The following is a 25,113-nucleotide window of genomic DNA, read 5'->3' on the forward strand; positions in this document are numbered from 1 at the left end:
TTATAAGATTGGATTTAAAGTCATTTTCTTGTGCTTCACTTGTGTTAGGATATGAAGGGCTTACTGCAGAAGGGTAGCTAGCTGTGTGCTCTGAAGGTGTCACATTGCTCTGGCTTTTGTTGATAGTGTTCTTATGAGGGACTTTAGCCATCTAAATGGCTTATGGTTCTGGATCAGCAGGTCTGATGAAGGTGAGTCAAGAGATGGCGGGAAAAATGGGGGTCCAGCAAGGATATCAGGCTGCTTGGGGAGCTAGAATGCTCCAGAGGACTCAGCAGGCAGGGAAGATGGATTCAGGAAGGGAATCCAATCTTTATGGTTCCAGATTAGGAGGTCTGGTGAAGGTGGGTGGAGATGGCAGGGAGATGGGTAAGGGCCATTTTGCATATTTGTTGTTGTCCTTGTGCAGCTCATGTTTCAGCAGTCATATTGGTAAGACTTTATGGGTCTAGTCGCTGACACTATTAGAAGACACGGTTTCATCACAAACTCCCTGATCTTCTGGCTTTTAAATGTTCCCCTCTTCAGCAATGTTCCCTGAGACTGTATTTTAATACTGCTAAAACTATATATTTTAAAAGTAGCTAAGCAGCTAGGGAGATGTTTCAGTGGTTAAAAACACTAGCTATTCTTCCAGAGAACCCAAGTTCAACTTCTAGCACCTGCATGGCCTCCTCAGGTTTCTACATGGTGCATGTGAAACACCCCTACGCATGCATAAAGTAAACTTTTCAGAAAACTAGTTAAGGGTATACATTTTATATTACATATTTATTTTAATTCTTAAAATTTTCCATATAATATATTAAACTATAATTTTAGAAGATTTTTTCTTTTTCAATACATTCTAATTAAAATATAATTTTATCACTCTCCTTCCCTTTCTCCTCGAGATCCCCTCAAGCCCCTCCCCCCACTTCCTTCATTGCTTCCTTTACCCTACAGTTGGTAGGCGTGCTGGATGTAGACTTGCCCTGTAATCCCCATACTTGAGAAATAGAGACAGGTGGATTTCTAGGCGTTTGAGGCCAGCTTTGTGTACATATTGAGTTTCAGGATATCTACGGGCAAAACAAAGATACTGTCTCAAATTTTTAAAAATCAAATTGGTATCCTCTTTTTATTTGATTATTATTATATAGCGTATTTGTGTGTTTCTGTAAGTATACAAGATATATAAAAGCTCCCTGCTGAGTTTTGTTGTTGTTATTGTTGTTGTTGTTTGTGTGTATATTTTGGGGCTGGCCACTTTGTATTGGATAACCAGTTATGGATAACCAGTTATGGAGAGAGGAGAATCTTCCCTCACTCAGGACCTATCCGTTGCCTGTAATTTTTTGTCTAGAACTGTGATCCTGTGAGATTTCCCTCTTCCAAGGCAGTGGATTTTAATCCGCTTTATTTTTAGCTAAAGTCTTTGAAAAGGAGATCATCTTACTAAAATTTGAATCTCTTTTTCTTTTTTTATTATTTTCTTTATTTACTTTTCAAATGTTATCCCCTTTCCTAGTCTCCCCTCTGAAAATCCTCTATCTCCTTCCCTCTCCCCCTGCTCACCAACCCACCCACACTCCTGCTTCTAGGCCCTGGCATTCCCTACACTACGGCATAGAACCTTCACAGGACCAAGGACCTCTCCTCCCATTGATGACCGACTAAGCCATCCTCTGCTACATATGCAGCTAGAGCCATGAGTCCCACCATGTGTTTTCTTTGGTTGGCGATTTAGTCCCAGGGAGCTCTGGGGGTACTGGTTAGCTCATATTGTTGTTCCTCTTATGGGACTGCAAACCCCTTCAGCTCTTTGGGTACTTTCTCTAGCTCCTTCATTGAGGACCTTGTGCTCCATCCAATGGATGGCTGTGAGCATCCACTTCTTTATTTGTCAGGCACTGGCAGAGCCTCTCAGGAGACAGTTATATCAGGCTCTTGTTGGATCTACAATAGTGTCTGGTTTTGTTGGTTGTTTATGGGATGGATCCCCAGGTGGGGCAGTCTCTGGTGGTCCTTCCTTCAGTCTCTGCTCCACACTTTGTCTCTGTAACTCCTTGGGAACGAAATGGGTATTTTGTCCCCCCCCCCCCTTCTAAGAAAGACCAAAGTATCTACACTTTGGTCACCCTACTTGTTTTTCTTAATTTACAAGCACAGTTTTACTCTTTATATGATGTACTGAAGAACTCTAGATATAGTATATCATTAGGTTCATGAAAGATTCTATATGTAAGTATGTTTTAAAATGTGAAACTTTTTAAATGCACCCTTCAGCTAGGGAATGACCGTTCGTAGATTTTTATAAATACTTTTTGTTTGTATTTTTCTACTCTGTGTAGAAAAACATTTAGAAGAGAGAGATCAGTCCACTCTCAATTGCACATTTTCCAGAATGCATGGTGTGACAACTAGTTTCTATGCTGGAGCAAATTATGCTAGATTAAGGCATATGAAGATGGAACAAAGAATGATAAATGTTAACCTTAACATTTTATTGCAGGAAATAGCTTGTGCTTCAGAGAAGATGGGCTATTCAGGAGTACAAGCTACTGACAAGCATTAGGAAGCCTGTTAGCAGCTAGGTACAGGATGTAGCAGTAGGCCCTTGACAGACAGTGTTGTATTTCCAGCTCTAATTTTCAGATTCTGGGAGCCTAGAGAGCAACAGTGCTGTCAAGTGATGGAGGGCTATGATGTCACACAGACCTGCTGAGGGTTTGAATTCATTTTTCTGCCTCACAAGCCTATAGCCCCCTTACTTGTTACATTAAGGAAAACATACGTGCCCTGGCGTTGTTCTAAGGATTAGAAAGAAACAAAATGCTTAGTTCAGTGTCAGCACATGAATACCACTTAAGACTTGGTAGAAATAGCAATTTCCATATTAACATTTTAATGACGCAATGAAGTAGTATAGGGCTAGAAGTGGTATACAGTATTTGCACGCCATAGGTGTTGCTACTCAAGCCTTCTTGAAGGCAAGTCTCTTCTCACACGCTGCTTGGATCTGCTGTACTTGTTCATCTTGTCTTCTATCCCAGGCTTACCAGGTCTTACTGTATACCTATGGGTAGAGTCACTTCTGTATCGACAGATCTCAAGCTCATACTCCTGTAATAATACCACCGAGAGCACAGTACCTGGGTACAGTGACTGAAAGTGAACTGAGGCCATGACTGCTCCTAGGTATTGGCTGATGAGAAGGTTTATTGTTGATATGAGGGAGAGCACAGCCAGAGGCAGAGACAGAAGACAAAAATAAGTTTGTTCTTACGAGAACTGAAAAAGCGTCTAGAGATGTAGTTTATACATCCAGCTTATGGAGTAGAAGACGCTATCACTGAAAAATGAATTAGCAGATTTCATTGTGGCTTTTTTGTAACCAGTGTTGTTTGAATATTGCCAGTATTGCTATAGCATTATGATTGATTGATTTTGATACCCGTTATTAAAAAAAAAATAAGGCTGGAGTGATGACTTATCAGGTAAGGATTCTTGGCGCCGAGCTGTAATGTCAGTTCTACAGATTGTTCGCTAATTTATGTGCATAAATGCACACTCACACATATACACATACACACACACACACACACACACACACACATATATATATATATATAGAGAGAGAGAGAGAGAGAGAGAAACTTGTTTGGGTTTTGAGGATTTTCCTGTTAATTCCAAGCCTGGGATAGGCTTTATTGAAATTGCCAGTTCCATAGAAGGAGTTCTTGTCCGACTGCCAACATTGATCTAGCTAGGGCAATCATCTAAAACAAAGCATGTTTGTTTGTTTGTTTGTTTTTGTTTTTTAAATACCTTCTACTTGAGATAAGACTATCCCACATAAAACAGTCAGAGCACTGAATCAGGCTATCGTTAAATGTTGAGTTACAGAGTAGACGTGATAACTACTGTAGACTCTATAGAGAAGAGATAGTAGAACCGAGACTGGGCCAGTGTTTGGAACTTAAAAGAATATTTTACAGAGAGCTGAGTTTTCCTTTGATATGGCTCATTATTTTATGTCTTTTTTTTCCTGATCTATTACCTTTACACATACAGAAATTTCTCATGAATGTTACCCATTGGATTTTAAAAGGCCCCCCGAAAGTTTTTTTTTTTTCCTATAAGATTGAAAACTTAAATAATTGTGAGTTCATAATATAGTTATGGAGCATTGTCTTAGTAACTTTTCTGTCCTTGTGAAAGGACACCACAATCAAGACAACTTACAAAAGAAAACCTTTAATTGGAGGATTGCTTAGTTTCAGAGGGTGAGCCCATGACCATCATGGCAGGGAGCGTGGCAGGGAGCCGGCAGGCAGACACGGTGCTAGAGGAGTATCTGAGTGTTTACCTTTGACCCACAAGCAGGAGACAGAGAAAGTGACAGTGGGTCTGGTTTGGGCTTTTGAAACCTCGGTGCCCACCCCCAGTGACATACCTCCTCCAACAAGGACATGCCTTCTAATCCTTCTAAAACAGTTCCATCAATTGGACACTAAACATTCAAACATATGGGCCTGTGGGTGCCGTTCTCATTCAAATCATCATGGACAGCCTTCCTGAAAATTTAATTTTAAAAAACGTTGTACATTTATTAAAATTTCTGATTCAAGGAGTTGCTGTTCATCACTCATTGTGTTTGATGTGGCCCTTGGCATGAGCTTTCCTTCTAACTGCTAACGACTGCTTTGCTATTCCATTTTTCTCGACCCTGAGCAATGCAGTATTCAGGATGTAAAAGAGAAGAAGACTAAATCATTCTTCTTAATTACCTTTGAAATAATGGAGAACCACCACAGCTTAGGGGAGACAATGTAATGATGGAGACAATGCTCTTAGAACTGGTCATGCATGGAACTAAGCAGTCACATTATGTGATTGGCTTGAGTGCCTCTTCAGACTCAATGCACTTTACTAGAAAGTTCTCAGCTGTTAGTTATGTGATTACATCTTTTAATATCTCTGTGCTATACAAGCCATCAGGTTCTGTAATAATATGCTGTACATGAAATTGCCAACTGGGGATGGTGGCATACCTCAGTCAGCACTTAGGAGGCTGAGGCAGGTCGATCTCAGTTAGCTTAAGGCCAGGCTGGTCTACATAGTGAATTCCAACACATCCGGGATTATGTAGAGAGCCTGTGTCAAAAACAAGCAGAAAACAAAATGAATAACCAGCAATGTGAAACACAGCTATAGTTTCCACATCAGATTTGGGGCCTCTTAAGTACCATTATTATAGGTCATAAACTAAAATGCCTTACCATCAATATTTTCCCCTGGGATTAAAGTCTAATTTATAGGAGCCCTGAGCTTTTACTATTAAGTTTGTCATTACTGTAGAAAATCAGTGAACTTTATTGCACTTTATAGTAGACACACATATAAGTCATAGTTATGTAAATTTACTTTGAATAAATATCTCAGCAATGGTGAAATGTGTCACTAAAACACTATTGACATGAAAGCGCCATTCATTTATTACAGCCTTTGGTTTCATAGCTTTAGAACTCACAGTTTTAAGGGCGTGTAACCCATCAAAGCAAGTAATTTGGATGCTTTCGGAATCCTGACCTTGAAAGCATCGTTTCACAGAAATCGGCAATCTGCTTTCTGTCCTTAGAGCTGAACACGGTAGTATCCACACTAGAATCGGCATGAATACGAAATAGAAGCAGACATCTGAAGAAGTCACAGAAGGCTTTGCATGAGGTCACTGGGATTTTATGATGATCTTTGCTTCACATTTGCGTTTTTAATATGTCGTTATTTATATAGAATTAAAGTGTTGAGAATAAACTCTACATGCAGTAGCATAGACTCAGTAATTAAATGGATGAAATTAACCCAAGGCTCCAGGAAATGGTTTGCTTATTTGTCCCCTGGAGGAGCTATGGAAATGCTGCGGTGGGAAGCGTTGTCCTGAGAGGGCCTCTGGCTGCCATGGACACTTAGTGCATCTTGGCCTTATACCCCTAGTTGTGCCCAAAGGCTGTGTGGTTGCCTTCATTCTGCACAGAGAAAGTCAGGTCCAGACTGTTCCTTCGGAGACATTCGCTTTCAGCAGACGTAAGTGATCAGACCATTACAGTCACAGCTGGCAGTTTGCTTTGCTTTTCGCCTATGAAGAACTCACCTCAGCCTAGAATCAATTTCACAGAATCTAGTAATGTAGGCTACGTAAAATCCCAAGCAGCATTTAGAGTTCCTCTCAAGTGTGAACTGATTTTATTCCAAGGGTTCTGTGCATTAGCTGTATTACATCACTTAGGAGGAGTTGCTTTGAGGCCTGTTGGACTTGTAGGAAAATGGAGGCATAACTAATCATATAGTATTCGCTCACAGTGGAACCTGTACTATCTCTGTGGGCAGTTGTTAAAATATAAAGTATAAGTTAGTGAACTAATTGTTCTACCTTGGTACAAAGAAAATCATTTTGCAGCTGTCAGGGTTTTTTCTGGTTGGTTTTGTTAGTTTTATTACTAACATGCTATTTATATCATGGATCTATGTACTTGGTTTTCTTCAACCTTCTTTCTGTTCCCTCCTTTTCTTTCTTTTTGATACTATTGAAATTTCTTTACAATCCTATAGAACATCGTCTGCCTTCACTCTACTGTTTAATAAGGTTGTCCTGCTCTTCTAGGGAGTGATGATCTTCCGGTTCACCCCGTAAATCATGTGCCAGGAGGTTCTAACCGTCCTAGAGGAAGTGGGAGATGCGCTTACCCAGCTCTTTGCGAATGGGATCCTTCTTTTTGAACTAGTGAAGTGAACTGGGGATCCTGACACCTGCTCCAGAACACCTTTGTTTTTTTTAAAAACTCAGAGTACTTCAAAGACTACAGTCCTTGAGGAGAAGAATCGCTCCTATAAAACTGTCTTGCATTTGCCAGCTCTCCTCAAGAAGACAGTGTATAGCTCATTATAAAGATTATCTCGCCAGGCAGTGGTGGCGCACACCTTTAATCCCAGCACTTGGGAGGCAGAGGCAGGNGGATTTCTGAGTTCGAGGCCAGCCTGGTCTACAGAGTGAGTTCCAGGTCAGCCAGGGCTATACAGAGAAACCCTGTCTCGAAAAACTAGATAGATTAGATAGATAGATAGATAGATAGATAGATAGATAGATAGATAGATAGATAGATAAAAAAGATTATCTCTAATCCATATGAACTGTACTTATTTATGCTTCTCTGTATGTAATTTTTAACTCCTGTTGCTCTCTCCTATTAAGAGTTTAAGTTGTTTGGCTCTCTTGTAGCTAGTTCTTTGTGTTTGACTCTGCTTGATGTAATTTTTAAAAATTCCAGGACATTGGTGAACGAAAAAATAAGAAAGAGAAAGGAAAGGACATGACTGTTCCTATATATGGTGGAGGAGAAAGTTTATTGTAGATAAAAGAGAGAGCATAGCCAGAGGCAGGACTCAGAGAGAGCCAGGGTTGACGTGACCCCCACCACATGAGGCAGTGGGGAGAACAGCTGCCAACTGAGAGAGAGGGGCAGCCTGGACCAAGAGACAGTCCAAGAGACTAGATGAAAAGATCAGGTAACCAAAATGGTTGGATTATATAGGGTAGGTTGGGGAAGAGGTAACCCAGGCCCCGGGCTGGGAAGGTCAGGGTAAGGGGGTGGGGTATGGCAGCCAGGAGGACCCAGTAACAGGTAGGAACTGCAGATGCTGTGAGTACCTGGCAGACAGGTCTGCCTTGATATGCTAAATCCGCACCTCAGCCCTCTGCAGTGTTTGAGGCCTAACAACCCTGTTGGTTTAGAGGCCCAGTTTTCTTGCTCCCTTCCAACCCCTCTGGCCTTTGCACTCTTTCTGCCTCCTCTTCTGCAGGGCTCCTTGTGCTCTGGAAGGGAGGGGTTTGATGAAGACATTCAAGGCCTCTAACTCTCTGGGCCATGTAAGTGTCTTGGAAGTTATTCTTTGAGATAAGAGTGCTGACTCATGAACCAGAATCAGCTTTTGACTGTACCTGGCCTTTGCTCAAATTGTTCTGTATTTCTGCACTTCATCTGATTCGTCAAATGACCCATGGACTGACTGGTTTGCCCCAAATCTTCTTCCTTCCCTCTCCAATCTTAGCAACTGCATCGAAAGTTTAAAGAGACGTGATAAAACCCTACAAGGTAACCTCCCAGGCTGCCGTGACCGGTTCAGAAGTATTGTGACTGAACCGTGCCTGTTTAATAGACCCAAGTTCTTGCTTGTTTTGTTGTTTTGTTTGTTTGTTTTTTAAGACAGAAATTTCTTTAGTCTGGTATTTAATCTAAACTTCCCTGAATAAATGAACGGATTCCATTTCTTTGTTCTGTGTTACATGTAATCCAGATGGAATTTCTTCATTCCTAACAAACTGCAAACATAAAGCACTAGTTTATCTTCATGCTTTGTCCTCTCCTCATTCTGAGATTCCCCTCCCTGCATACCCGCTCCACTACTTAGACTTGATCGACTTGCAAGGATATCGATCCTGGATATTGATAACATAGTTTTTGCGTGATATCCATCAAGGAGCAATCAACCTTCTATTGTGTAACGAATCACTTGGAAAGGCAGGGGAAATGTAATCGGAAATGGTATGCTGTCTGTGGATAAACTGGTACACCCAGGAGTAACTGTATCAGTGCCTACCACTTGCTTCTCAGCAGGAGAAATGAGGCCCACCTATCTGTTCCCTCCTCATCTCAGGGGAGGACTTATGAACTCTTGCCCATTATGAAATTGCTACTGCTTAAATATCACAGATGGCCTTCTAATTTTGGTAACAACTCTCTACTAACTAAAGTAGGCAGGGGTACTTTTTTTTTAATGGAAATACATGTTTTTCCACTCTATGAAATGCGGCTCTTTACACTTTTAGTGCTTGATGTGAATACTATAAAGAATATTATTTTAACCAAGTGTTTCTGTGGTGCAGGGATTTTTTTTTTAGCCTCTTCTTTCTTTCTTATTTATTTATTTATCTATCTATTCATTCATTTATTTACTTTTATTGGATATTTTCTTTATTTACATTTCAAATGTTTTCCTCTTTCCAGGTCTCCCCTTCAGAAACTGCCTATTCCGTCCCCCTTTCCCCTGCCTCTATGAGGGTGCTCCCCCACCTACCCACTCCCATCTTCCCGCCCTGGCATTGCCCTACACTTGGGCATTGAACACCCTCAGGCCCAAGGGCCGATCCTACACTGATGTCCAACAAGGCCATCCTCTGCCACATATGTGGCCAGAGCCATGGGCCCCTTCATGATTCTTGGTACAGAATTGCTATTCTGTAAATAAGTTTTCATTTGTGTCTAATAGAATCTTTAAGCATTTTTCATGGTTCTTTATAGAACAAATACTAATTCTCGAGGTTGTTAACGAGGTAAACTCTTTAGGAAACCTTTTCTCTCCTAGCCCAGGTCATTTCCTGTGCTCTTGCTCTTACTGTTAGTAAGTGCCCTGGCACAGCACAGTGGCATCATTAGACCAAGTTCTCATACTTGTGGTTTTCTCCATTCTGAAGTGTTAGGTGATGAGTGTGTATATCAGCCAGCTCTAAGAAAGTTTAATTAAAACGATTTGAGACATTTCCAAGTCAGTAGAAGGTTCTGTCCTTTTCTCTAGCTTTAGGTGACAGATGTCAGATCCACTTAGTTTCTTTGTCATTAAAATAAAATAATAATAATAATAATAATAATAATAATAATAATAATAATAATAATAAAAACTGTATGTATGGCACATATAGTTTGAGTCCTTTCCGGTATTCAGTGTAGCCCAACTTGTAGTAAAAGGCACATACAGGATTGATTCCTACTCTGCTGTGGCCTGCCTTTTAGCCTAGGCAGGACTGAATCATGGTTAGATTAAAGAGTGAAGGCTGAGTTGAAATAAACGGGGAAGGGTAGACTCCGGGAATCAGGTGGCTAGAGGAGTCGTCTTCTGCCACCTCATTTGAGCGCATTCTCTCCTGTTCAGGAGCTTCTGCCTCTCCCTATAGGGGACCCAGCTGTGTCCTTCTGCCTCTCCCTTCCCTTGCCTTGGCTATAGGGGACCCAGCTGTGTACTTGTCTTGGCATCATGTCCACTTGCTTCCTCCAGCCAGGAAATCTGGTCCACCTAACGATGTATAAATCAAGGTCACACATAAGTGCTTCTCACTGACCAAACAAGCTTAGTAGAACAACTTTTAAAAGAATATATTTATTTGTTTGATAATGTAAGAGGCTTCAGCCCACAGTTACTTGTCTTCAGTTTTTTCTGAGCCTTTTGTAAAGTGGAGTCACATGATTGGGAACATGTAGAAATGCCACTCACCTCAACGCAGCCAGAAAGTAAAAAGCAGGGAGGAGTCCGTTCAAGGGCAGGGTGTCGGTGGCCTGCTGTTTCTAAGGAGGCCCCGCCTCAGATATCCCGAGTGCTTATGAATCAGTACGTGGACTGATGCTTTCATAGCGTCGGAACCCTCACGGTCCAATCACCCCGTCAAGCTCAGTCTCTGAGTATTGCTGAACAGGGATCATCCGCCTTTCAACACATACGCTTTGGGGAAGGAGGTGTACCAGTTCATAAGCAAGCCTGGTTGTCTCCTTTGGTTTCTAGTGACTTTGCTAGTGGAAAAGAGAAACATGTCTTGTTATGGAGAAGAAGGCAGGATAGTTTTGGCTAACAGCAGAGAGGGGAAGAGACTAGCTACGGAGTTAATGAAGAGTATTCTTGCTGCCGTTATTTCAGGCTGCATTTAGGTGACCATCATGAGTGTGTGTCAAGATATTCAGTGACCAGCAGTCACCAGTCAGAACCTAGCCTGGGTATAAAAAGGAAAGCAGTGATTCTAAAGCCGCACTATGGTGTTTAAGCTGCTGCCTGTCCCACAGACACTGGTGTGAATGCATCTATGTGCTGTGTGCATGCAGTCAAGGAACTTGGCTCTTTAGTCCTCTCCTTGATAAACAAAGAAAACCATGAATGTGAAATTCGTCTTGTGTAGCAAATTAGAAGGTCGCAGAAATTTATTAATCAGTGTGAAAGTGAGCATAAAAGATGGAGAATGCTGAGAAAGTACTATGTACTTTAGTGGATTAGTGGATAAACACCTCCATTTATCTTTGTGACTTCACTTTACCAGTAGCACACTGAGGTGTAATTTATAGATTATGAAATTCCAAAATTAATTAATTTAATTAATTTGCATGTTGCCCTTATTAAAGGAAAACTGTCTTTTTTGAGGCAAAGATGCATTTCATTCTGACAAATAGGAAATTTATAAATGTGTTTTATGCCCTTATGCATGTCTGATTACAAATTTGATTTTATTCCAACTCACTTAAAAAGATAGAATGCAGACTCTGCTTCAGGGATTTGGAGCAAATGTGATACATCTTACAGATTTGGTTACTGCAGCCTCTTTTTGGACTTTATCATTCTGACAATACAGTTATAAAGAAACACTGCTTAATGGTTTGATGTCTTGCCTTGTATCTCAGATCACAAAAACCTCCATGGTTCATCTTAAAACGTTGAGGAAAATGGTACCCATATGATTTAAAGATTAAGTTTACTTACCTTCTGCAAATTGCTTTTGAAAGTATAGATAATCAAAAAGTAAGAATGGTTTTAAATTTCAGATATAGGTAGGATGGTGGCAGCTTTTTTAAATAGAGGTTTTATTTAAATAAATTCTATGCAGAGTGGGAAAAGCAGAATTGCTTTTGGATATGTTTACATAGTTACATGGTTTTTTTTTTCCATGAAATTTATACAGTCTGAGCTCCCTTGCTAGTCTGTTCTTTATTTATGACTATAGTAAGTTACTAAAAATTGGTCACAGATTTCATATGTTTCCTGAAAATCAATGCTGTCTTTTAAGCTTAGATATCCAAAGATATTTGCAGTCATTTCACCTTTTTTTTTTTTTTCCAAATAAAAGTATCTGTATGGGAAAGGTTTGAAATACACAAGTGAGTGTGAGTGCTGGCTTTTAAGTGTGAATATGTTGAATTTTGCAGGAAAGCAGACAATGCAAACTTCTGTTTAAAGCTATATCCCCTCTTGGGTTGGGGATATAGCTCAGTGGCAGAGTGCTTGCCTGGCATACACAGAGTCCTGGGTTCAGTTTCCATCACTGCAGAGACGGACACTATCGATGAATAGGTGCTCCCTGAAGCTTTTCGCCGGGTTGCGCAATAACCCATGCTTTTATCAGAGGTTCCTGGGCAGCAGCATCTAGATACAGAGCAGCAGCTTTTGATATCTCTAACTCTATAATTTTAGATATACCCCAGCTGTAATCTAAAAGTCCTCTCATGTCCAACATAGCTATAATAGTAATCCACATCTACCCAAAGTGTGCAGGACCTTATTGTGATACTGTGAAGAGTCAGAAATTTTAGTGTGTATTTAATATACACTTTGTGGGTTCATACTTTAATCATTTGTATCCTAGTTATATAGAGAGTCCAGAAATAAAATAGTCACAATGTACTAGTGAACCCAAGAGGCTAGCAAAAGTCTTTCAGACTTTAGTCTATGTGCCCAGCGCGTGGGGTGCTGAGTACAGATTCCTGTCACCATCTCTAGAGATCTGATTCTGTCGGCTCAGAAACCTGCACTTTAGCCAAGTAGTCAGGTGAGTGTTGAGGCATGTAGTGCTGAGCCTGTAGGAGGCACTGATATAGGAGATCAGTGTCCACACAGGTACATGAGTGCTGTGGTTGCAAAGGCCCCCCACAAAAATGGGTACTGCAGTGAGCTTAATGTTCTTCTCTTGAATGCCTTGGAATTCTTGGTAGTTTGTAAGCCAAGGAGTCTTGCATTCTCTGAAAATTATGCAGCCAGTGTAAATAAGTGTCTGCTCTCTGTGAATTAGATTCCTTGACAAATAATAATTGTGGTTATCAAGCAATGATCTCTTGCTCATTGGCATTAGGTCGCACTCTAAGGCCTCTTCTAAACTTTAAAGGTGAACAGCTGTCATTCACCGCAAGCTCCAAATAGGAAAGCACAGTATACAGCTTTTCAGGGAATTCAAGTTTAATTCTTAGTCTTAACATGAACACCCATGTTTATGTTATCCTAACACACTTCTCTTCCCTCCAGGATGGCACGAAGCAGAAAAGAGAGCGGAAGAAGACGGTGTCGTTCAGCAGCATGCCGACGGAGAAGAAGATCAGCAGCGCAAGTGACTGCATCAACTCAATGGTTGAGGGCTCCGAACTCAAAAAGGTTCGTTCGAACTCCAGAATTTACCATCGGTATTTTCTGCTGGACGCTGACATGCAAAGCCTGAGGTGGGAGCCATCTAAGAAGGATTCTGAGAAAGCCAAGATTGATATCAAATCTATCAAGGAAGTGAGAACGGGAAAAAACACAGATATATTCCGCGGCAATGGCATTTCTGAGCAGATATCTGAAGATTGTGCATTTTCAGTCATATATGGAGAAAATTATGAGTCACTTGATTTGGTTGCCAATTCTGCGGATGTTGCAAACATCTGGGTGACAGGACTCCGGTACCTGATATCTTATGGGAAACATACACTTGATATGCTAGAAAGTAGCCAAGACAACATGAGGACTTCTTGGGTTTCACAAATGTTTAGTGAAATTGATGTAGATGATCTTGGACATATAACTCTGTGTAATGCTGTTCAGTGTATCAGAAACCTCAGCCCTGGTCTAAAAACAAGCAAAATTGAGCTTAAGTTCAAAGAATTGCATAAATCAAAGGACAAAGCTGGTACTGAAATCACAAAGGAAGAATTTATTGAGGTCTTTCATGAACTTTGTACTAGACCTGAAATTTACTTCCTCTTAGTTCAGTTTTCAAGCAATAAAGAATTCCTTGACACCAAGGACCTTATGATGTTTCTTGAGGCAGAACAAGGTGTAGCACATATAAATGAGGAAATAAGCCTGGAAATCATTCACAAATACGAGCCATCCAAGGAAGGCCAGGAAAAGGGCTGGCTCTCCATAGACGGATTCACTAATTACCTGATGTCACCTGATTGTTACATCTTTGATCCGGAACATAAGAAGGTCTGTCAGGATATGAAGCAACCCCTGTCTCATTACTTTATAAACTCATCTCATAATACCTACTTAATAGAGGATCAGTTCCGGGGTCCCTCTGACATCACAGGATATATCCGAGCTCTTAAAATGGGTTGCAGGAGTGTTGAATTAGATGTGTGGGATGGGCCAGATAATGAGCCTGTGATTTACACAGGCCACACCATGACCTCTCAGATAGTCTTCCGCAGTGTCATCGACATCATTAACAAGTATGCATTCTTTGCTTCTGAGTACCCTCTCATCTTATGCTTAGAAAACCACTGCTCTATTAAACAACAAAAAGTAATGGTTCAGCACATGAGGAAAATTTTAGGAGACAAGCTGTATACGACATCACCCAACATGGAGGAATCTTATCTACCATCCCCAGATGTCCTGAAAGGGAAAATACTAATCAAAGCAAAGAAGCTGTCTTCAAATTGCTCCGGTGTGGAAGGGGATGTTACTGATGAAGATGAAGGAGCAGAAATGTCTCAGAGGATGGGGAAAGAGAATGTGGAACAACCCAATTATGTGCCTGTGAAGCGATTTCAGCTTTGCAAAGAGCTGTCGGAGCTGGTCAGCATCTGTAAGTCAGTCCAGTTCAAGGAATTCCAGGTGTCATTTCAGGTGCAGAAGTACTGGGAAGTGTGTTCATTTAACGAAGTGCTTGCTAGTAAATATGCCAATGAAAACCCCGGGGACTTTGTGAATTACAATAAGCGTTTTCTTGCTAGGGTCTTTCCTAGTCCAATGAGGATTGACTCTAGTAACATGAACCCTCAGGATTTTTGGAAATGCGGCTGTCAGATTGTAGCCATGAACTTCCAGACCCCAGGGCTGATGATGGACCTGAACATTGGCTGGTTTAGGCAGAATGGAAACTGTGGCTATGTTCTTCGGCCAGCCATCATGAGGGAAGAAGTCTCCTTCTTCAGTGCCAACACAAAGGACTCTGTCCCTGGGGTTTCACCTCAGTTGCTTCACATCAAAATCATCAGTGGCCAGAACTTTCCCAAGCCCAAAGGGTCAGGTGCCAAAGGTGATGTGGTTGATCCTTATGTCTATGTGGAGATTCATGGGATTCCTGCTGATTGCGCAGAGCAAAGGACAAAAACTGTGAACCAGAATGGAGATGCTCCTATTTTTGATGAGAGCTTTGAGTTTCAGATTAACCTCCCTGAACTAGCCATGGTGCGCTTTGTAGTGCTGGATGACGACTACATCGGGGATGAGTTCATCGGCCAGTATACCATTCCCTTCGAATGTTTACAGACGGGCTACCGCCACGTGCCTCTGCAGTCCCTGACTGGAGAGGTCCTCGCCCACGCTTCTCTGTTCGTCCATGTGGCTATTACTAACAGAAGAGGAGGAGGGAAGCCTCACAAACGGGGCCTTTCCGTGAGGAAAGGGAAAAAGTCCAGGGAATACGCATCTCTGAGAACACTGTGGATTAAAACTGTAGATGAGGTTTTCAAGAACGCCCAGCCCCCCATACGGGATGCCACAGACCTGAGAGAGAACATGCAGGTGCGTGTTCATGTTTAGATTTCTACTTTGTGCATGTCTATGATGTGCAGATATGTATTTTTTTTGTAATAGTGTATTTAACTTTAAATACTTTTGTAAATCTCAACTTGTTATTAGCATGGTTGTTACTTTTCTCAACACTTAAACTTCAACAAAAGTAGTTGTTGAAATACTGATTGCATGCTAGAGTAAACTGGTCTTGTTGCTGACACATAAGCTGCTTATCCACGTTCCTCTTACGAGCAGTTATCTGCTATGTTTTTAAACATGGTATACATGGGAATCTCTGTTGTTGTTGTTGTTGTTGTTGCATATTATTATTTCTTAGATGGAACACAAATTAATGACCTGTCAGAGGGAAATTGGTTAAAGTACAAGGAATGAGTTCCGGATCTTTCTTACGGAGCTCTGGTGCTTAGATACATTTAAAAGGGCCAGTGTTCTCTTGATTTTTAGAGGATAATTATTTACATAAAATATTTACGGTAAATGTACTCAAGAAAGACCTAAGATGATATTTTTTTCTAAAATAACATGTCTCAGAGCAGTCAGTTAGGAATTGTATACCTGTTAAGGATGGACCACATATCTAGCTGTGTACCAGGTTTGTCGAGACCCCTCCTTCTTCCTCACAGAGCTCACAGCACTTTGTGACATGCTCCATGTGGTAGGTACTCTGTGTGACATGCTCCATGTGGTAGGTACCTGAGGTGTTTCTTTAAAAAAAATATTTATTATTCTTATTTTTTATATACGGGTGTTTTGTCTGCATGTGTGTTTGTGCACCACATTCGTGACTGATGCCCACAGAGACCAGAAGAGAGTATTGGATTCTCTGGAACTGGAGTTAAAAGATGGTTGTGAGCTGCCATATGAGTGCTGGCAATAAAACCCGCGTCATTGGGAAGACCAGCCAGTACTCTTAACCACTGAGTCATTTCTCCATCCCATTGGTTTTCTCTTAAAACACTATTATAAAAATGGCCTTAGCATTCCTCTAACCAAGGAAACACTTTCAATATATGTTTCCTCCCTAATTCTGTAACCACTTCATGGATAAGAACGGTCGCCTGCAATCTTGACATTTATTGTCTTCCTCTCAAGGTCAAAGCATAACCAGAATTGGAAAGGTTTCTTCATTGTTGAGGGTGCTTGCGTTTTGGCAAACCCTCAGTTCCAAAGAAACCACATTGTCTGCTGCCTGTGGCTACTGGTGCACATATGGAACATAATTCCCTTTGGGACTTGTTAGGACTCAGCCCCCCTGCCGTCAGGACCCATCTGTACTGAAGCTCGGAGGGCTGCTGGGGTGGTGCTGAGCCGCACCTGCTCTCTAGTCTGACTGGCTATGAGAGCGTGCTGGGACCCAACAGACAGCAGCCTGCCCTCCAGGGACTTCTGCTTCAGTTAAGACTGGGTGGTAGAAAGGGGAAATAGGGTTGAGGGGACAGATGCAGGATATGCTGTGAAGAAAGTTATCACAGACTGCTTGGGGAAACACACTTTAGATATCACAATAATTTATTTCTATACATGGTCACAAAATGATTTTAAACAAGACGTTCGTTAGCTCGACAGTCTTGTTTAAAGCAATATTAATAAAAATGAAATGTTTAAATTCAAAACTTAGTTCCAGAACATGGGTTACTTAGGAGCTAGATCTGTTCCTTCTAGCCACCTGCTCTGTCCACGGGCATGCCTAGAGTCACACATCCGACTCATACTCTGACCAAAATGTGTGAGTGTATGTATGATATTATGTTTTATTATATTATATATTAGATTTCTTTGGGGACTGGCTTTCAGGCTGTGGCCCTACTAGTCCAACAATGGTTATTTTCCGATGGAAGGTCCAAGAAACCAGTAATTGTTCAGTTTACCAGGCCATGTGTCTCAGCTGTTCTTCATTATGCACTGGAATCCTAAAGAAGAGGGCACTAATGCCTGAAAAGCAATGGACTTGCGAGTGAGAGAAAGAAGTCATAGAAAGAGAATGCTTTCTTCTATGTCCTTTATTAAGATTTCTGGCAGAAGGTGTGGCCCAGATTAAAGGTTGACTTTTCCCACCTCAAAAGATCTGGATTAAAGATGTATCTTCCCACCTCAAAGACCGGATCCAGATTAGAAGTGGGTCTTCACACCTGAAGCTATTTAATTAAGAAAAACTCCCTCACAGGTGTGCCCAGCCATTTGGGTTTTTGGTCATTCCAGATGTAGTCAAATTAACAACCAAGAATAGCCATCACAGTGACCCAGGGTCTCCTCTCTGTTCGCAGAATGCAGTGGTGTCATTCAAGGAGCTGTGTGGCCTCTCCTCCGTGGCCAACCTCATGCAGTGCATGCTGGCCGTGTCTCCTCGGTTCCTGGGGCCTGACAATAACCCCCTGGTGGTCTTGAATCTCAGTGAGCCCTACCCCACCATGGAGCTGCAAGCCATAGTGCCTGAGGTTCTGAAGAAGATTGTAACGACTTATGACATGGTGAGTTCTATGGAGAGGGTGTCCTCGGATAGCTTACCAGACGTTCACAACACTAGCTTCCTGCCTCGTGCTTCATGCTTCATGTTCTTATCTGGGAAAAGTGTCTCCCCTGGCCTTGTTGATTTTTGAAAGAGTTTTGTGTTGCGTCACTGTTAGAAAGCAGGGTTCAGAGATACTTTCTTCAGTCAGATTAAACATTAGCTTCCTAAGAACTGAACCTGAACCAGCTTCTAGTGAATGTTTCGCATCTTCTATTTATGTGATTTAGAAACCAAACCCTAACCTTTTCATCCTTTCTAGTCATTGATTTATTCTGTTTCCACTTTTCCCCTCAACCCAGTATAGTAATAAATTAGATTTTTTTTTTCAAGATATATCTGAAATACCATCAAGGGCAGATGCTCCCATCATACAAAACTGCTGTGTGGTAATTTCCTTCCTGAGGCAGCTACTCTGAGGCGTCTTCATTTGTAATCAACTTAGTGTTAATGAGTTACCTTCGGGACACCTAGAATATTACATTTTCACCTTTAAGATTTATCTTGCATTTTTCTTAATTGTATGCTGCTCTTTTATTGTGCTTTATAATTTTTCAAAACTCTGAGGGAGAGTTTTTCACATTGTGTTTCTATGTGAGTCGGATGGAGGGCTACTTCGTGTGCCCTGTCATGTATACCCGAGTCACAGGAAAACTTTCAGGACGACTTTCTTCCCCGTTGTGGAATCCAGTGATTGAACTCATGCCCTCAGGCTTACAAATTAAGTACTTTTCACCACTGAGCAATTTCACTGGCCTGGTAAGGAAGAATTCAATTTGTGAACGGCACTCATTTCAAATTTCTAATATAGACGAGGCTGTTAGAACTGGCTGTGTATCAGCAGTGACTCCTTTAGTTTGGTGGTGCTAGACAGTCTTCTCTCAAGTCTCAAGTAGGCCAGGCTGTCGCCTTTTACTATTGCGGATATACAGGGATAAGTGCCTTGCTACAGCCTCCTCCATTCTAAAAATGCTGGCTAAGGCCAGGTGGTAGTGGTCTTGGTGATGGTGCATGCCTTTAATCCCAGCTCTGAGGAGGCAGGGGTTGGGGCGGGGGCAGGGGCAGGGGCAGGGGCAGGGGCAGGGGCATCTCTATGAGGTCAAGGCCAGTCTGGTCTACAGAGCAAGTTCCAGGACAGCAAGGGCTTCCTTCTTGAGAAACCCTGTCTTGAAAACTCAAAGCCAACCAACCAACCAACCAACTAAACACCAGTCAAGGCCAGCTCTGTTCAAGGAGAATATAGGATTGGCATCATTCACCTTATCTAAAATTCTTCTGACTGCTTTACAGCTTAGTGAAAGCTGTAATTTAAGGGGGTTAGGTGATTAAAGGGATGTATAAATATCAAAGGCTAGCGTTTCCCACAGTGTTAGGAGAAACCTTGCTTTCTTAGGATATTGATAAACATCACCTGGGGAAAAGGCGACAGAAAGAAATAATTTGGGGAATTGTTCCTCTGAACAAAACTAATCAGAGGTCATTACTACCATCTCCTTTTCATTCACTCCAGAGCACCAACCCATGGGATGGAGCCACTCGCAGTCAGGGTGCCTCTTCCCTCCCTTGTCCAACTTCCTTGTAGACAAACTTAGGATTGTGCTTCCATGATGATTGTAAACCCCACCAAAATGAGAGTGAAGATCAGCTACGCCTGTAGTCACACACTGTGTCTGGTGGTTACTCTCCCTCCCTTTCGGCTTAGATTTCAAGGACACTCAAAAGACTAAGCATTTCCTGCGAGGAACAAGCTGCAGAGAGTGTCATCCACTGGAAAGAACACTTAGTCCTGAAGAGAACTTTAAACACACCCAAGAAAGGAGACAGTAACCAATTTCAGAGCATGTAATCAAAACACGTGTAATAAAACACCATGAAAGCAACAGAACAACAGGAATGAATACAAGTTGTTCAATAATAACTCTAATTATTAATGATCTCAATCCCTCAACAGACAGAAATACTAACAGACTGGATTGGAAAATGTCCAATGAAATACAAGAAGTAATTAAAATTTTTCTGGGAAAAAAGCCTAGGGGCAGATTTTTTTCAGTGCACAATTCTACCACTCTTTAAAAAAAGAACTAACACCAATTTTTCTAAAATTATTCCATAAAATCTAAGTGAAGAAACACCTCCAAATGATTTTTTTTAAATCATGGGGTGGTTTTTTTTTCTTCTTTCTTTCTTTCTTTCTTTCTTTCTTTTTTTTGAAAATTTTATTCACTACGCATCTATCAGAAGGTTAGTATCTAGAATATACAAAGAATTTCTAAAAATATAAATAAGAGAACAGTTAAAACCGTTTAAAAATGGGTCTTGGAACTAAACAGAAGTTCTCAAAATATAAAATGTAACAACTAAGTAATCATTTTTAAATTGTTCAACATTTTTAGCCAGAAGTAAAATGCAAATTAAACTGTTTTGAGATTGTATGTTACCCAGTCAAAATGGCTAAAGTCCAAAAAATGAAGTGATGTCAAATGCTGGGATAGATGTAAGGAACAGGGAACACCTTTTTATTTGTTGCTGGTGGGAGTACAAACTGGTACAGCTACTATTGTAAAACACTACACACTTGAGTCGTAGAATATGGAGAAATCAAGCCTCAACCCTGCCTAGCTTTCATAGTGCAGGAAGGTGACTGCGGAGAAAATAGTCCTGGCTCTCAACCTGCCTATAAACTTGGCAACTACAACAATGACTGGTTTGATAAGATATGCTACTGGCACAATAATGGCATGAGTGTTATAGCGGTAACCAAACACTTCTGACTTGACTTAAAGCCCACTCCATAAAATAGAACCCATACCTCACACCATATTCAGGGCCAAGAACCTGTGGCTAAACATGACTTCGAGGAAAATCTACTGCTATAATAAATGAACATTGTATTAAACAATACCTAATGAATGTTGCTGTACTCACGGATTAGTGTATCTCTCAACACCTGTCAGAAAAGCTTCTTTTTGTAGAGATGGTAAATATAGCATAGATTCACAGCTGATTAAGGTGCATAGAATAAGAGAATGTAGAGTACTTAGCCTTGAATGGGACATCTATAACAAACCTCCTTCTCCTCTTCCCCCTCCTCCGCCTCTACCACCACCACCAACAACAACAACAACTACAACAACAGCAACAACAACAACACCACTACCACCACCACTACCACTTCCTCAAGACTCAAGGATATTGCAGAAAAGGAGATAGGAGGAGTGTAAGAGATAGGAGCAGTAGATGACTTCAACAACGCAGCTTCTACCGATAGGACAGGGTAATTGCATATATGAACTCAGAGTAGTTGTGACATCATGCCTAAGACCTCTGCGAGTCAAGACAAACAGAGAGGTGGTCATGAAATCTCCCCATCTGATGAAGAACTATTGGGAGTTGATAGCTCCTGGGATAAGGAGAGGTCGTTTTCCTTAAGAGTGTGGAAGATCAAATGAATAGTTGGTATTTGTAGAAGTTTCTTAAGCTTAAACCACAAAGCAACTCACAGACCTTCATGGATCAAAACCTGACATGAGCTTTTTCCTCCTATTGGTCTTTTACTGTTTGTCTCTATTTATTTATTTTCTTTTTGTGAGTTCTTTTTGTTTCTGTTTTTTTTTTTTTCTTTTCTTTTTTGAAACAAAGTGAGGAGAAATCATAATGTCGGGTGAGTAGGAGTATGTAGGGTCTGCGGGGAATCGGGGAGGGAAAACGTGATTAGATGTAGTATATGACAAGTTGTTCTTTAAATCTGCGAAGTGAAAGCCAGTCTTCACACAGCAGTGTTGATAGTCGGCACAGAGATCGGGAACCTTCTGTTTATGCCACAGACATGGCTTTGTGTGCCTTCTCTGCCACTGCTGCATGCAGGGCTCTGCTTAGTGAGGAGGAAATCACATCTCAGGGTTAGTGTAGCCTGCTGTCTGGATCCAGTCAGAGGTGACCTGAGAACAGTTGCTGGTCATCTCGATCCAAGGCGACTGTTGATCTCTGTCTCCTTCAGGACTCGTCTTCACAGCTCCTTTTGTCACTCTCATCTTGAAATCCAGAGCTCCTTTCAATTAGAGGAGTCACTTCTGTGGACAGATTGAAAATGTTTGCATAAGGGACAGATAGAATGGTATGCTTTTAGAACATGATTGACCTGAAGAGAGGGAAGCGGAGAGAGCTGGGGAGTGGAGGAGTGATAATTATGGATAGAAGTGCTTCTTGCCAAAAAGGTACAGAACCAACCCATGGTTTGTAGAGGCCAGAGAAGCTCAGCAAGTGATGCTTCCAAAATCTCAGTTCTCAGTTGCCAGTGGGAGAGAAATGGTTATAAGATGCTATGATGGTGTCGTCATGTGTTATCAGGAGCAAGGAGACTGGAAATTTCTACATTGTAGTGCTTCAAGGCTCTCACACACTGTTGGTTATATAAGTGTTTCTAATCCAGTTTAATGCCTTCATATGTCTCCACAGAAACTGCTATATGAAAACTGCATGGTCTCCCTCATACACAGAATCTAGCCAATAATATATGTACACATGTAAACAGATAGATAGATAGATAGATAGATAGATAGATAGATAGATAGATAGATAGATAGATAGATTAGATAGATAGATACAGGGCAACAAAAAAGAGAAGAAGAAGATTAGGAGGAGGGCTGACTGGAAGCAATGAAAGTAACTTATGAAGGATAAAAAGCTAATTGTTTTTCTAGTTTAACTCTGTCATGGAATTTTCATTTTTGGTGGCAGATAAGTGCATTAAATATATTTGATATTGAAAGAATAAAATTTGTGAAGCTTCACTGTTTACATTTTTGAATGGCTTCTCTAACTGTATAGTTGTTCAGTGAGTTAGTTGTATAGTCTTTAGGTCTGGGTAATTTTGGTGTAATTTTTTTTCTTACTTCACTACGTATTTAACAATAAAGTTTAGAATAAAAAATTTAAAAGAAACCATCAAGGGAGCACACAGATTTAAATGAATCCCAGCGCAGGTACTGAGGAACAGTTAGCGAAAGAGTAATACTTAGAAGTACTGGCAATATCCCTGAAATGGACTTTGCCATTGTCTCTGTTAGGGTTCCTGTTGCTGGGATAAAACATTATGATCCTAAGCAACTTGGAGAAGAAAAGGTTCATACTGCAGTTTAGATCTGCCATCCAAGAAAGTTGGAGCAGGAATCTAGAGGCAGGAACTGAAGCAGAAGCCATGGAGGAGTGCTGCTTCCTGACTTGTTCCGCATGGTTTTTTCCTCCTGTTTTCTTACAGCACCCAGGACCACCAGGCCAAGGTGGCACCCCTCACGGTGACCTAGGCTCTTCCACAGCCTCGTCAATCAACACAATTCACTACAGGCTTTCCCATGGCCAAGCCAGTAGGGGCATTTTCTTATTGAGGTTCCCTTTCCCAAAATGATTCTATCTTGTGACAAGCTAGCCAGCATCTTAGACCCCTGTCAGCTTGACATACAAACACATCACTGTTAAACCATAACTTTTCTTTGCTTGCTGTCCCCAAGATGTTATATTAATGTCAATGTTGTAATATAAAACATACTTAAAAGTCTCACTGTCTTTAAAACTTCATCTCTTTAAAAACATTCAATATGGCTGCCAACCTTCAAGGATACTCCAAAATATTTCTAAATATTTCTAAAATAGCCAGTCTCTCCAAACTAACCAGTCTCTTTTATAAACTCCAAAGTTTCTTTAAAAGTTCAAATCTCTCAACTGTGAGCTCCTGTAAAATAGAAAATAAGTGAAATAACTTTCTTCAAGAGGGAAGCACCTGGACACAGTTATAGTCAAACCATCAAGAAATCAGAGTTCAATAGTATACAAAATCCAGTGCTTGACCACGCCTGAGATTCATGTCCCCCGGGCTTCAGAGGTTCCATTTCTCTAACTAATGCTATTTGCAGCATAGATAGCTTGTTCCTAGGCTTAAGTCAGCTCTGCTTCAGTGGCTGTTGCTATTCTTGGTTGCATGATCTTAGAATCTCCAAAATGCTGGGGTCGCCATTTTAATTGGGCTGCACCTTCACCAATGGCCTGCTGGCCTCTTCAGTGGCTCTATCCTACCACAGGGTGACAAGCTTCTTTTTCTCCCCACAATCCCTGAAGTATTCACTGCTGCTCCTCCTGAGCCTCCACAAGGCCTGTCCTGGCTTCTCTCGGTGCCAAATTTCATTTGCTGTTCACGACCCCTTCATGCCTTCAGAAATGGAACCTTTGAAGCCCAGGGAACATGGATCTCAGGCGTGGTCAAGCAATGGATTTTGTATACCATTGAACTAGTACTACGTGGGAGAGTCCTAGACTTCCAGCACAAAGGACAACTTTGGTCCACTCCAAACCACAGCTGCTATGTACTGACCCTGATGAAAGACTTCCCAGATTTTGCCTCAGTAATACTGGTTGATTTTTAATCATAGATTATTCTTCATCCCCAGTTGACTAGTAGATTGCCTCAGAAATGCCAAGATTCACTTGAATAGCTCTTTACTCAGAATATTGAATAGCCCAATAGAGTATTTAAGGGACTTTCAAAACTTCCCTCTGAAATTTCATAATCTATTGTCTACATTTCTTACAACACTCTTATCTTCTGAGCTCACATAAAACATCACACTGAGCTCCTAACACTCAATGGCTTTTCCAGCCCAAAGTTTAAATGCTACAATAATTCTCCCAAAACATTTGTTCAGGTCTCTCTCCACAGTACCCTATGACCCAGTACCTATTTCTTTCTTGGGTAAGTTTTTATTACTGTGATAAAACGCCATGGCCACAAGCAAGTTGGGGAGGAAGGGGAGTATTTTGTCTTATGGTTGTACTTGTATCATCCAAAGAAGTTAGGACAGGGACCTGGAGGCAGAAACTGAAGCAGAAGTCATGGAGTAACAGATTACTGGCTTGTACCTTGTGGCTGAATCAGCCTGCCTGCTTTCTTTCTTTCTTTCTTTCTTTCTTTCTTTCTTTCTTTCTTTCTTTCTTTCTTTCTTTCTTTCTTTCTTTCTTTCTTCCTTCCT

General features: G+C 41.1%; 1 protein-coding gene across 1 annotated transcript in view; it reads left to right on the plus strand.

Annotated features, from left to right (window-relative positions):
- The window catches only part of Plcl2 (phospholipase C like 2), a 174,863-nt gene that overhangs the window by 86,757 nt on the left and 62,993 nt on the right, over positions 1–25,113 (plus strand). Inside the window, exons 2-3 of the mRNA XM_021217704.2 lie at positions 13,090–15,576; positions 17,853–18,056. Coding sequence (XP_021073363.1) covers positions 13,090–15,576; positions 17,853–18,056 — 2,691 coding nt within the window. The remainder of the gene's footprint in view (positions 1–13,089; positions 15,577–17,852; positions 18,057–25,113) is intronic.

The sequence above is a fragment of the Mus pahari genome, chromosome 18, assembly GCF_900095145.1.
Source record: "Mus pahari chromosome 18, PAHARI_EIJ_v1.1, whole genome shotgun sequence".
NCBI lineage: Eukaryota > Metazoa > Chordata > Mammalia > Rodentia > Muridae > Mus > Mus pahari.